We start from the raw sequence: 14,840 nt of genomic DNA, 5'->3' as shown, positions 1-14,840 counted from the left end.
GAACTTCAGAGATTTGTTTAATATTCAGCTTGCATGTTTCAAAAAGGTCAATGAATATTTTTACAATTTCACTGCCATTTTTTCTCCTTTAAGGCCAAGGCCTACATGCACCAAGTCTAAAAGGAAGTGGTAAAGAAAATGCCAAACACAATTAGCAAAAGAAAAAAACAACAACAACCCAACACCATCACCACAGCTGACCAGTGAATCTGACAGCACAAGCTGAAGTGACTTTAATGCTTTAGACCAGCTTCACTGATCATCTTTTTGCTGATGGGATTAATAAGAAGCAAACACCACACATTCTCAAAATCACAAACATGTGTTTCTCTGCTCTACAATAAGATATGGCCAGAGCCCAGTGGAAAGCTTGGGGGCAGTAAGGGAATGGTGGATCAGAATGCCAAAGCGAGCTGGATTGCTGGGTAAATTCTTATTTTGTTGTGCATGCTATATGCATTTATAACTCTCCATGCATTGAAGCAGTACAAAATCCTTTATGACAGTGCTGATTTAATGTAAATCTCTGATCTGGTATCCCAAGCTCCCAGGATGCAAAATGCTGTGTTTTTAACACCTATAGCTCAGACAAATTATTCCTCTGAAATTTGAACACTTTCACTGGCTTCCTCTTATATACTGCAACAAGTGCAGCCTTCTAACCCTCGCCTTCAGAGTTTTGTTTCTAGCTACATGTCTGCTCTCTCGTCCCCTTTGCTATCGTATTCTACCAACACGTTCTACAGCATCACTCCCTCGCCTCTGTGTTGTCTTCCATGCTGCTTGCTATGCCTGAAATGATATTCCTGATCCAAAGTGCTAGGTGCCAGCTCCTCTCCCTCATTCAAATCCCTCCTTAAAGTTCACCTCATTCCCAAAGCCCATTAGTGCTAACATCTAACAATACTGACAATCACCTTAAAAACACAGTCCTCAAAACAAAAGCCATCCCCCTAGAACCCTCTGCACACTTTGGACACGATTTGTGTTTTTGTCTGTTTAAGCTCTCAAGCTATTTCTTTATTAGGTATTATATTTATAGATTCCTGGATGAACCTTGCCTATATTGGGGAAAAAACCCATGTTAAATATGCTAGTTAGAGAACATTAAATGATTTTGTCCTTTGAGTGAACAAAACTAGTCATATTTAAAAACAAACCAGCACACATGTGCACACTCTCTCTCTCTACCACACACTTTGAATTTAAGTGGGCCAATTCGATTAAGCAAAAAACCATTATGAGCGCAATCAGCTGGGAAGAAAGATTTCATCATAAAAATGTGAATTAAAAATTAAGAACACTTTACTCAACATTCATAAACTATAATTGCACATTTGAGGAAGATGGCCATACTTGCTAAACATGCCTGGGTTAGAGGGGAAATGAAGATATTGTTTTAAGTCAACTCTTCCTGTGCCACTCCCAGAGCTTGACATCTGGGAAACCGCTACTCCAGTTGCTCAAAGAGATCTGGTGGTCTGGAAAGGCAAATCTGTCTACTCCTTTTGTGCAGTTCCTCTGCAAAAAAGACACCTCAGAGCTTCAGCCAAACATATGTTAAGTCACACAATACTACTAATGACTTTTGATACAGTTAGCACATAACATCTCTACTCTTTCTACTAGGAGTTTCATTCTGGGTGCTTATACATCATCAATGATTCCCAAGCTTATAAAATCATGACTGGTGTGGAAAAAGTGAATAAGGAAAAGTTATTATTCCCAGAATATAAGAACTCCAAATGAAATGAATAGGCAGCAGGTTTAAAACAAACGGAAGTTTTTCTTCATTCAGCACACAATCAACCTGTGGAACTCCTTGCCAGAGGACGTTGAGAAGACTAGGACTTTAATAGGGTTCAAAAAAGCGCTAGATAGATTCATAGAGGTTAGGCCCATTAATGGCTATTAAGCCAGGAGGCATAGGAATGGGGTCCCTAGCCTCTGTTTGTCTGGAAATGAAGGACAGGAGAGTGATCACATGATGATTACCTGTTGTGTTCCCTCCCTCTGGGACATCTAGTATTGGCCACTGTTGGTAGACAGGATACTGGGCTAGATGGACCTTTGGTCTGACTCAGTATGGTCTTTTTTATGTTCTTAAAAGTTATTAGCACCCTTTGTTATAACACCCTGGTACAGTTTGAATTATCAATTTAATCTCTTCTCTGGATAGAGGCAGTTTCAGTTGAGCTTCTTTTGGCTGTGCTTCCTGTCCTCTCCATGTTCCTTCTTGGAAATCACAGGAGGTGATGGAGGAGAATCTCTTTAACCACACAGGTCTATGGCATATCAGAGGGGTAGTGTGTTAGTCTGTATCCACAAAAACAAAGACAACACGGGGTTTTTGCCTATGAAAGCTTATCCCAAATACATCTGTTAATCCTTCAGGTGCCATAGGACTCCTCATTTTTTCTGATAATTATTAATTTTCTCCCACGTAGGGCATGCACAGAACTGTTGACTGACCTACATATCTCACCCCTTTAACAGCTCTGAGCTTCACAGTGGATTTAAGTACAGCCCATCAAATAGAAAAAACAGGGTAGAGAGACAAAAGTTCTCTTTTGTTCTTTAATATATGTTGTAAACACCATCACAACATGAACTGCTGAAAGCCACAGGTGGATAGCTCTTGCAGTTGTCCAAATAGCAAATAAGCTTACTTTATAAGAATACAAATTCACAAGCCAAACAGGTCTTTCGGTGCTAATGCAATATGCATCTAAGTCAGGTGGGTATCAAATGTTGTTAGGCATCATACAAACACAAGTGACAATTCGTGCCCCAAAGAGTTTCCAGTACAAAAAGACAAGAGATAACATAAGGATGAAAGGCTTAAGCAGCCAGGGAGGAATGGAAGATAGATGAGGATAACAAAAGTAATGGCTATCCATGTTCCCATACAGTTCTAAAACATCAGCAAGCTTTAAATTTTCACGCTTAAAACAGCAGCAACAAATTGACGGCTTAAGTGAATATTCTACCACAGAAGCTTGAAGCCCACGGGCTGGGTGAAATACAGCCCGTGGGCCAGATTCGGCCTGCCAAGGCACCAGACCTGGCCCACGGACACAGCAAGGAATCCCAGGCAGGCTTCCCCACATGCCTTACTCCAGCCACATGCTGCTCAGAAAAGCGGCTGCTGGGCAGTTTCGCTTTAAAAATCTGTGAGTCCAGATGGGAGAAGTGACCTGCCTCCAGCACAATCCCACTGGTCGTTTTTTGGCCAGAAACTGGCCAACAGGAACTACCTGTTACAATAACAAGCAGCCAAGAAGAACCATGCCCCTTCCCCGCCGGGGCTCGTAGTTATTCACAGAGCACATGGATTAAATGAGCAGGGATGGGGCAGGTAGGAGGCTGCTTCAGGAAAGTGCTGGGCTGCTGGCTGGTAAGTCTCCTGGCCAGAGCCTGCCTCTAGCATCCCAGCACCTTCTTCCCCCAACACTCTGCCCCCACTCCACATAGCCAAATCCTCTACCCCCTCCTGCACCCACATCCCCTCCCAGATCTGGCACCCCCCGATCAGTCCCCTCCTACCCTAGCTCACAACCCAAATCCCTGCACCTCAATCCCCTGCACCCCCTTCTGTACCTAATTCCTTGGCCTAGGTCACAGTCTAACCCCCTGCACCCCACTCCAATGCCCCAGGTCACAACTGCCTCCTTCACCCAAACTCTCTCCCTTACCCAAGTTCCCTTCTGCACCGTACCTCCATCCCAGATCCCAAGCCTCCTCCATTAAAATCATGGAAGAGTGCGGCCCTTGACCACTTTCCAAATTCTTGGAGTGCCCCCCCATCAAAAATTATTGCCCACCCCTGCGAGAGAGAAACAAGATATGAACAATATATAATCAAATTATGAATCAAGTAACAGTAATCCATTCTAGAGGATGGCAAGGGAAAGAGAAAGCTAGATATTCAGAGATAGTAGTATAGGAAAGTGAAGAAGGACCAGCCTGGATAATGTAAGCAAATTTTTGTATATAACAGGGGTGGGAAACATTTTTTGGGTTGGGGGCTTCAAGAATCAGTCAAGGACCACATACAAGTGAGAAGCAAAAACCAGAACAAAACCAAAACCAAAACAAAACAGCCCTCACTGATGTGGTCTTTGAAGACACTCCCCACATTTCCCTCCCACACCAGAGCCTAGGGGGTTCAGCCTTGTGTGCTCAAGCCCTGCAGGGGAGGGAGGGCAGTGGAAGGAAGAGGCTGGAGTGCCATCAGAGGCTCCCCAATACTGGGGGGGGGAGGGAGGAGGAAGCTAAGCCTCACAGGCCGGATCCAGGCAGGCCTGGGGCCACATTCAGACCCTGGGCCTGAGGTTCTCCACCCCTACAATTCAGTCTATCAACGGTTATATTTAGTGGTATCTTATTTTCTCTAGTATCTGTAAATTGTTTGGACAAGGAAATTTTTATATAGGAGGCTTTCTTCTTCAATTGTTGAGGAAAGTAGCTTATGATCAGTCTGACTGAAGGAGCCTTTTCTTTTATTCCATCATTGCTATCATTACTCAGTCACAATGCTGCTGCCTGTTTCTGTCAAGTTTGTTATTTAGAGCAGTTACTAGGACTTTGGAAACACTTCATTGTAGTTTAAATTCATTATCTGATGCTAATTAAAATTATCTGTTTCACTGTCACAAGAGAAAATCCAGTTAGAGAAACTGATGAGTTGCAATAGTCCTTCAATAACTGATCCTGGAGAGGATATCTGTCTACAAGTACTAACATTTTATGTCAACTGCCAACTAAGTCTAATTGGGATTAACCTTTAAGTGTTTGCTACCATTTATAAGATTAAGGGGGATCAGAAAGAAGCAGTGTCAGCACAGCATAGTCAGTACATATGAACTGAGATTATGGTGGAATCTATTTGCTTTAATTGTGACATGCAAGTGTGCACTTCTGGATTTAATTAGCATAATCTATTTATTGGCTAGGACTTCTTTTTTTACAGTCACATCACAACAGAGCTTGTTATATAATACTGTATGTTAATGTATGAGCAGGATAGCTGGAAAGCAAGAGATTTGGTTCTCTTGAAGATTAAACAATGTTTCATTTGTTTTATGATACAATATGTACTAAACATAAAATTATAAATTAATGCAACTAATAAAGCCTGGGCATGATACAGCAACACACCGAATGGTTTTTATTCCCTTCAATTTTTGCACGCGAGGCCAGAATTACTACAATTTCTATGTATAGGGTATATACCAGAACCCACATTTAGATACCTAAATAGGTAGCTTGATTTTCATAGATGAGCCCTGCAGCTCCTGTGGGATTTTAGGGAAGCCGACAGTGCTCAGTACTCTTGAGAACAAGGCCACTTATTTTAAAACACTCAAAGCTGAAAGTTCAAGCCACGGATTTCAGACATGATTAGTAAATTCTTGTTTTCCTCCATTAAGAAACATAACTCAAATACACACATACACACACCCCTAAATACTGTGACAAGATGACATTCTATCACTATCTACAGACAAACAATCTTATTTGAAATCCAATCTATACCGAGTAATAACATCTAAGTTTGTGGATATCTGCTACCACTGGGTAGTTTTAGACAACCCCTCTACTCACTAGGACCTGCACATTTCAGCTGAGTACTGCTTGTGTTCATAAAGAAGAAAAGCTTCAGTCTGAAAAAGAATGTTACAAATATGTAGAGTTATACATCCCTCAATTCATGTTCAAAAGCACTACCCAGAACTTCAGAGTTGTGGTGCTAAAAGAAGTTTTCTGTTTTAATAAGATATAAATCACTCTTACTTGAGAAATAATCACTCTCTAAAAGGCTTACTAGTTTGTCATTTCAATTCAGTTATAGCTATACAATTTACAGTTATATTTTGTATGATCTTAAATCAAAGGAAGTTATGTTTTACCAAAAAAGGCTAAATATTAGCAATTGTGGATGTTAAAAATTTGTAATATACATCCCTTCAACATTGATGAAAATGTTAAACAATTTCAAGGTTTCATCCTTCAAATGATAATATCTGAACTTGCACTACTCATAACAAATTTAGCAGGAGCAGGGATAAACTCAAACACTACAGCTTGGATCCTCTATGCCTTATTCTCAATGATTTCACTGGACTATTCATGAGAACAAGTGCTCAAATACCAGCCAAGAATATATCCTATAAGGAAATTAATTAACTCTGCACCAGAGGTGATTAACCTGTGTTTTATGTCATATATCAACATTCTGCCATGTCAAGAGATTATATTCAAGTTGTGGTTGTACTATACCTTTCTATTTTCCAAAGGCTCATTAAAATTTATCAGCAAGCAGGAATTATAAGTAAATCCATTTTTGTTTCAACTAAAAGTAGGAAACAAAAACAGAAAATTCCGTTTTCAGACAACAAATGTTAAGCAAAAAAAGCCTGTACTTAATGGAGTAGAGAAAAAAAAAGCTGGTAAGAAATTTGCATAACCCATTGCAAACAACTACTGACTCCTTTCAGGTCTATTTGAAAAGCCAGAGCAACTTTTAAGTGCTACTATCAGGAGCTCTCAAACTGTCCATGTCACATCCATCTTAAGGCAGGATTTAAAAAAAATAAACACACAAGGCCAACCAGAAGGAAATCGTTAAGAACAGATGGATTTTTTCAGTGAAGAAGAATATCAACTGAGGGTTTGTTTCAGTTTCTAGATAAACTAGTTGATCACTTTTTAAAAAGTTATATATAATTATTAGCAGTATTATTAGATTTCATGCAAGATACTCAGGGGAAAAACAAGCACAGATTTAAATGTTGAACTAGACGTTCAGATATCTTGGTAAGCTGTTAGTCTGCCAGAGCTTAAAATCCTCTGATGATGGATTCAGTGTCATTCGGGTACTGAAACTAGATTTATGTGCAAAACAGCCAAATCATTTTAGAAACAGTTTAATTTACAAATACACTTTTTACAAAGGATAGTACAAAAATAATCAAATACTGTGCTAAACCTCCACTGAATTGTATTTGGTTACAATGATAGGAAACAAGTCTTTCTGAACTTCATTTAAAATTAGGACGTCAATGCCTGTAGTAGAGCCTCTATTCCTTTTACATTTTTATTGCATTTCAATTTTGGAATGAGACTTTTTAGTCCTCCTTTGACTTTCTTTGGCACTTCTTGATCTGTGCTTCGAAGAAGGCTACAAGAAAGGAGGAGAAAACATTATATTTCAAAGGTAAACTTTTAGGTCAAATAAAAATAGTTTGTCAGACAATATAAATAAAATCATTAATCATTTAAAAAGAAAGCTGCTACAGGGCAGGTACTAATTTGCTCTCATACAGACACAAAATATGGAAGTAAGTCCATCAGGGAATACACAGCAAATTATAACATAGTTTGATGGTGGCTCTAGAAGTGATGCTTTAGGTTTACATGTAAAGATCTATGGTCCTGAAGTATAAGTTTATTTTTATTCTGTTAACCTGGAAAGCCTCTTTCCTCGCTGAGAAGTAGCATTATTTCAGCACTGATAAGGATGTATATAACCAGTAGTAATAGAAAGAAAGAAAAAAAAATGTTAGGATGATCATCAGGAAAAAAGCTTCCCAACAGTGTGATTGGTCTATGGAACATTTTCTCCTAAGTAATCAGCAGGATGCCCTGTTACTTAGGACTTTACATGATAAGGAGCACACATACATTGGCTGGGGGTTGGAATGACAACAGATCTTTAGCATCTACAACTTCTATGGTTTTACCATAAACATGCAATTAGCAAACCATAACCTCTTTTTAGTTTGTTAAATTCTTAATAAGGATAAGAGACCATACTGCATGGAATATTGAAAGAGGAATTAATATAGTTTTGTTTATATACAAATCTCTCTCTTCCTTATGACCTAAAATCCTGTCAAGGCTGATAGTAGAAGAGCCAGGAAGTCATGCCGCATTCAATAAGCTGCTATTCTATTTTCAGCTACTTTATTTTGAGATGCAATTATTTGACTATGGACTTATAAGTCTTATTGGGGATTTCTGTTAAGCTTTTAGTTGTAACTAGAAGTTCTCTTACAATCTAAAAGTGGGTAGTGGATTGGGGGGAGAATGGTTTCTTTTTAAAAAACCCCACATAGATACAAGTCATATTCATACGACCTATCCACAAGCAACACAAACTAGTAAGGAGAAAGAGCAGCAAGGTACTGACAAAACATGCCAAGTCTGCAAAAAATGACACATTCTATAGCAGGAATGGGCAATAATTGTTGATGGAGTGTGGGGGAGGGGCATTCCCAGATTTTGGAAAGTGGTCACAGACCGCACTCTTCCACGATGTTAATGGAGGCGATGCAGGGTCTGGGATGGAGGCTGGGTGCAGAAGGGAGCTTGGGGTGCAGGAGGGCTTGTGGGGTCTGGGAGGGAGTTTGGGTGAAGAAGGCAGTTGGGACTTGAGGCCTGGGACTAGGGGGTAGGAGGGGTGCAGGGATTTGGATTGTGACATAGGGCTGGAAGGGACTGTGACCTGGGACAATGGATTGGATTACAGGGGTTTGGGTTATGACCCAGGGAAGGAGACTGGGGTGCAAGATCTGGGAGGGAGTATGGGCTCATGAAGGGGGTAGAGGGTTAGGGTTATGTGGGGTAGGGAAACGGGGGGGCAGTAGGGTGGATGGAGGGAGGAGCTGGGGTGCCATAGGTAGGCTCTAGCTGGGAGACTTACCAGGATGACTCCCAGCCAACAGTTCAGCACATTTCTCAGGCAGCCTCCCACCACGGCTACAGGGGTTCATATGCATCATTAATAATAGCTGGGGGAAGGGGAGGAGTGGTGCTTTGCACGCTGCTTGTTCTTCAAACAAGCAGTTCCTATTGGCTAGAAACTGGACTGGATTGTGCTGGGGGCAGAGGCCGCTCATGAAACCCCTTCCCCCTCTCCCTCTGCACAGCTGTGAAACACAAATGGCTGGCAGCCACTTTTCTGAGCTGCATGCAGGGCAGGGTGGAACAAGCAAGGAATTTGCCAGAGGCGCCCCACTCTGTCTGTGGGAGGATCCGGTGGTTTGGAGGGCCGTACGTGGCCCATGGAGGGTATTTTGCCCAGGTCTGTTCTATAGAGTGAATAGCAAGGAGAAATTGGTATGGTTTACCATTTGGGACAAAGAGCATATTACAGTGTAATCCACGCTGGACTACTACAGTACTTACAAATTTCTCATTTAAAAAAAAAAAATTAACCATTTACCCAGGCCAAGTTTTGAAAGCTTTTTGAATTAATACACTGGGAAGAAATGTCAAGTTCCTATAGTGTTTAAAGAGAATTATTGCTGAATACTTCCAGTGAAGTATTTTAAAAAGGGAAAAAAATACATGCTGTCCTCTGACTTGTAAGACCTCTTACTTGATAAAGAGGTATGTATTTTCTCTATATAATATACAGATTTGTTGATACACATTTTTTCATTATGCCTCAATGCTGGATGTAACCTCCTGCCTAGATTATCAGGCATTTAAATACCATGGTGATGGCTAAATATACAAATTTAGAGAATAGTGTCATTCATTTAGTGGTTCCATGTAATTTTAATTCTGAGCAAGTTGTTGATAGCAGGGCGCACCTCCTATCTGCACAAGAGAACTAGACTCTGATCTTAAACTAGCTGAACACTCAAGTAACTCCATCTACACTAGAGTTACTCTTAGTTTACACCAGTGTGTGATCAAGAACCAGGAGGTCTCTGATTTTCCATTATAAAAAACAGTTCATCAAGGATAACAAAAATATCACAAGTATTCAGTATGTGTTATGGTGATTAGAGTCATAGAATAGGACAGAAGGTTAAGCTTTTATAAATACCAAAGCCAAGACCTTCAAGGAGTTGGATTGATAAAGCAGAGATTTATATAGGCATGTGAATGGATGCTGCTATAAAGCATCAAAAAATAGACAAAAATCAACTTCTGCAGGCAGAAATGGCACTTTTAAAACAGGAACAAACAAAAGACAGGTAAAATCCTACAGCCATTGGGCTCCTTACTAGCAAAAGAAGAAACTGACAGAGAGATCAGTGGCATCTTTTACAGGTACATCTTTGTTTTGTTTTTTTGTATTTCAATAACATTTGAAATACTTTATGTAAAAAATATTGCAGTCATTACCAGTATCTGATTAAAGTATTCTTTGAGTTCAACACTGATGAATAATTTAGGCAGCATCTTTAAAGTAAAAGCATGCAATTAAGCATGGATAAGATTAATTACTACACAGGACGGAAGTTAAATGAGTGCCACACAAGAAAGGGAGGGAAAAAAGATTATGAAGTTGCTCTGAGCAACCTACATAACAGAAAAATAAAAAAATGAAGAGCCGATAAAAACCTGAAAGTTATAATTAACTAGCAGATGTACCCAGTGTTGCTCCCATCTGTAAATGAAGGAATTTTGTGTGTGAAAAATAAACAAAAAATAAACATGTGTTATTTCAATGACTGTGTTTTTCAAAAAGGAAGGGAAATGGAGGCTAGAGTGATAGTTCAGAGGTGAAGAGGGACAAAGAGTTAGGAGGTGTGGGGGTGCTCAGGTGAGGAAAGCAGGAGGGGGATCAGTGCAGGGGGAGCTGAAGTCAAGGCAGGTAGCTCACAACAGGGGTCTGAGAGGTGGGAATGTTGGGCTTATGGGGTCACTCATTGTGGTGAGGGTGGTGCTGCTCCAGCAGTGACACCTCTCATGGGGATGGGACTGCACTCACCTATCAGCAGGGTCCCTCCAGTTATCCTCCCCCGTGGCTTGCAGGCTGTCTGGGGTGGGGGCTCTGGAGGCTGCCACCTACTCTCCCCCACACACACACCCAGCCTGCAGGGTGTCTGAGGAGGAGGCTGCACTCCGAGGGCTACAGCACCCTCCAGCTGCTCACCCCCTACACAGTCTTCAGGCTGTTTTGGAGCTGAGGGATCAGGCTCCAGGGGCTGCCGTCCCCTCCAGTGGCCTCCACCACTGGGCATGGCTCCAGGGATTGCCCCCTCCTGCAGCGACCTCCTACCCTGCAAGCTGTCTCGGGGAGACGGGAACGACAAAAAGGTCCTTCTTCAATCATGACCCAAATGACTGGCTGTAGGGGCAACTAAGGTCTCCACTGACATTCTATCCTAGGTCTCACCAATGAGATTACAAACAAGCATGACACAGAAAGCACTAACGGTTATGAGGTTTGAGGGGTGGATGCTGATCTACTAGGAAATAAACTGAAACTACAAATCAAGGAATGTTTCAGTCACTACTGTCCTGAACTGGTGATCTAGCAATTAAATGGTTCCATAGCATTACAAATCCTTTGATTTATCCAGTTTCTCTTAATGCTAATGACAAGTCTTGTTAGTTTTCAGTGGGAATTGGAAGAAAGGCAGCAGGGGTACTCTGCAGCTCTCTGGCTGCCGGGGGGAAGTGGGAGGGTGGTGAGGAGGGGGAGAAGGAGCAGGAGACACTTCAGTTCCCCACCCCGATGGGGAAGGATCAGGGGGACCCTGGAGCCCTAAGTACCTATGGGTGGTGGAGGTACTCCCGTGCCATTTTATCATGGGTACTTTTTTTTTTTTTTTTTTGTAAACTAAAAAGTCAGGGACCGGTCACAGTCTTCTGTGATTTTTTTTAAATGGTCTGTGAGACCCATTCCTGACTTTTACTAAAAATATCCACAACAACCTCTTAGCCATAATCATGATACCATATATATATTTTTATTAGTCTCTACAGGACAGGTTTTTTTTTTTAAGTTTCATCATTAAAATGTGAAGGATGAAGATAGACATTAATTTATTGAATGCACAGACATTAATTTCTTCTAATTTATAGAATGAAACTAATTCAACAAAGCATACATATATAAAGAAAACCACCAAAGACATCAAGGAAGAGATATCTTTTAAACAAATCTCAAAGTCCTAAGTTAAAGGAAAGTGTTAAGTAACAACATTGTCAATGTACAAATCACTCTATTGAAATCTGCATGCAGAATTAAAGAATTTAAATGAATTAAAAGTGTGCTCATCAAACATTAGAGGTCGTTTATAAAAGTTAAGGGGGGGGGGGAGGGGAGACGCAAAAATTCAAATTCAAACAATGCAGAGTTTACCAAATCAGCCTGTATGCAAATAGTATATTACATGCCAATTCCCATCAACAGCAACTGTACTGATGTTTGCAAAACAGAATTAAAACTGAACTTGAAGCACAATAATTATATTTTCCATCACTTAAATGGTTTCTCATTATCTACACAATCAGTTTGACTATCCTTATCCTAAAGCAACTGGAATTAGAGCCAGAAATCAAAGAGACAAATTCAACTAAATGATTTTTTTTTTAATTATTTACAAGGGATATGTTGCCCACTTACACACAGTTAGGTGTGTCTGACTCAGTTCTGTCAGATACTTATGAAAAGCTAATAAGGTAATTTTGTGATCTCTGCTGAACTGAGAATTTTGAAGCCTCACAGATTAGATGTTTAGGATTTATTAAGTCCAGATTTACCTGATACTACACTGAAAACTGACAACCATTTACTAAATGCCAACAAATGTATTAATAAGCAAAGTAAAGTGCTTGGTGTGATAGTCTCATCCTGGGGAGGTGAGGAAGACAGTGAGCTTTGAAACTCATTACAGAGAGCAGGTTGGCACATAATACACTTTTGCATATCTTATTCTAGGAACCACTTTGCTCTCCAGGCTCAGGAAGTATAACACATACATAAAACTCCAATACCACAGGAAAGGTCCTGAAAGAGAGCCTGTATAATAGACAAACTGAATAACATTTTACAAAATATACCCGAATACCTGTTTGCTGCGTTTCAACACAGATACAGCCAAGAACAAAACATATTTAGGATATAGTGGCATACTGTTTCAGGATTTTTATACATTTGGTAGGGATATTGGTGGACAGTGTTAGAAATAAATAAGTTTTTCAATCTCTAGAAGGCTTTTTCAGCACAGAACTATATTATAGCAGTACCCAAGCCTGAACCCAGGGAACTAGTGCCAAATGCTATTCTCTACAGCATGCTTGTAAACACCACATTTAAAGGCAAGTACATAAGTGCATGAAAACTGGCTTATTTTGGCTGAAAACTTGAATGACTCTCTCAGTATAAGAATTTAGCACGGAGACCCAATTAGAAACAGACATGTGTCCTACATACCAACAAAGAACAATGGCACCTCGATTTACTTCTGCCCAGGACTTCATATTGTCAATGCCGACACAATTCACCAACGTTCTTGCAAAACATCCTATTAAGAGGGGGAAAAGAATGAAGTAAAATTACTCGATGTTGCCTATTTAACAGTTCTCTGCAGCAGTGTTTTTAATCACACTCTTTAATTCACTCTATATTTAGAAGTCCTTGCTTACTCTCAAAATAACTGACTATTCAATATAGTCAATACCTTCCCCAAATGTGAGACTAATTTTAATCAATGCTTATAACTAATTACACAACAGCAACACTGAATTGTATGAAAACTCACTGGTATAAAAACAGACACACAATTGTTTACAACAGACATACTATTTGTTTAACAGAGTTCCTAAAATAATTCATGTTTAGAAGCATACTTCTATATCGAAAAGGAACTTGGTAAAAAAGGTGCCTTGTTACTGAAAGGATCTGCTTCCTGGGTGCATTCAATCATTGCTTCTTACTTTTGTGATCAATCATCTTCAAGTTTTGCACCTCTTAGCCCTAGTGATAGGGCACCTGGAAGTCTGAAGGCTCTATTCCATCTCATGCATTGCCAACATAATTATTTAAATATATTCCAGTTACAAGTCTCTGTTCAACTCCACTGGAATAATGAAGTTTACACACGTCGCTGATGGCACAACTGGTTTTGCAGAACAATTACAAATGGTGATGTGTGAGAAGGAATGAATGCAGAGTGACTTTCAGATCCCAGGCTGAGTTTGCATAGATAGCCTTTAGAAAAAAAAACTTAATTTATAAAACTATCAAATCTGATCTGGTAACAACTGAGAACTCCATTTTAAAGTCACATTACAGAGCAGAACTGCGCAGTAAGGACAAGACAACTATCTATTATCTAAATTAGGTTGGCAGATAAGATATTCACACAAAATTCCCCCCCCCCCTTGAACATTTGAATGAGGGAAGTGATAAAAGTTCTAATTCAAGTCTAATAAGGAATGAAAACTGTGCCAGCCCAAATTCTGATAGAGAATGGATATCAGAACTACAGCGAGACACCCTCTCCCCTCCAAAAAAATATTAAACATAGGCCAACATAATTAATGCAAAAAAAAGTAAGGATGTTAAATTGTGGTTACTGAGCTAACCTTATAATCGATACATTTTGTATCAACAATATGATTAGTCAATAAGACCGCTTTGCAGAGCCGCAGTGGGGGTAACTGTGGAAGCCATCCATGTGGAAACTCTACATTTTAAATGTAGTAAGAGTCCCATGGCTCTTTCTACATTTAAAATGCAGAGCCCCCGTGAGCCAGTCCTGGCTAGCAATAAGTCCAGCAGCCCGTTTGCGGCGGACAGTGGGAACTGCTTCAGTCCCCGCTCGTGCCAGTTCCCTGCTTTACCTCTGCTTTTCCTGCCCCTTGCCTTGCAGAGACGGTGCTGAGGGGGTGAGGGGGAAAGCCAGCTTTTAAGCAACTTTTGAAATTTGTTTTCATTCTGCACTAGCTTATGGATTGGAAACCTGAGAGGTTAGTGTGCACATTTTCTCATTTTTTTAAGTTTAGTCGAAACCTATACATTGTCATCTTTTCAAAAATGTTCCAATAAACTTTAATAAAAAATGAACATTTCTAAAATATATAGT

At 40.1% G+C, this 14,840-nt stretch overlaps 1 protein-coding gene across 2 annotated transcripts in view; it reads right to left on the bottom strand.

The window, feature by feature from the left end:
• Positions 1-6,913: 6,913 nt before the first annotated feature.
• PUM3 (pumilio RNA binding family member 3) overlaps positions 6,914-14,840 on the bottom strand; it is a 43,499-nt gene continuing 35,572 nt past the window's right edge. For both annotated transcript variants that reach the window (XM_075931657.2, XM_006129899.5), the window contains exons 17-18: positions 13,187-13,277; positions 6,914-7,183 (exon numbers count right to left, since the gene is read on the bottom strand). In XM_075931657.2, coding sequence (XP_075787772.2) covers positions 7,054-7,183; positions 13,187-13,277 — 221 coding nt within the window. In that variant the 3' untranslated portion in view covers positions 6,914-7,053. The remainder of the gene's footprint in view (positions 7,184-13,186; positions 13,278-14,840) is intronic.

This window comes from Pelodiscus sinensis, chromosome 6, assembly GCF_052426305.1.
Source record: "Pelodiscus sinensis isolate ZL-2025 chromosome 6, ASM5242630v1, whole genome shotgun sequence".
NCBI lineage: Eukaryota > Metazoa > Chordata > Testudines > Trionychidae > Pelodiscus > Pelodiscus sinensis.
This window is presented reverse-complemented; position numbering and strand designations above follow the sequence as displayed.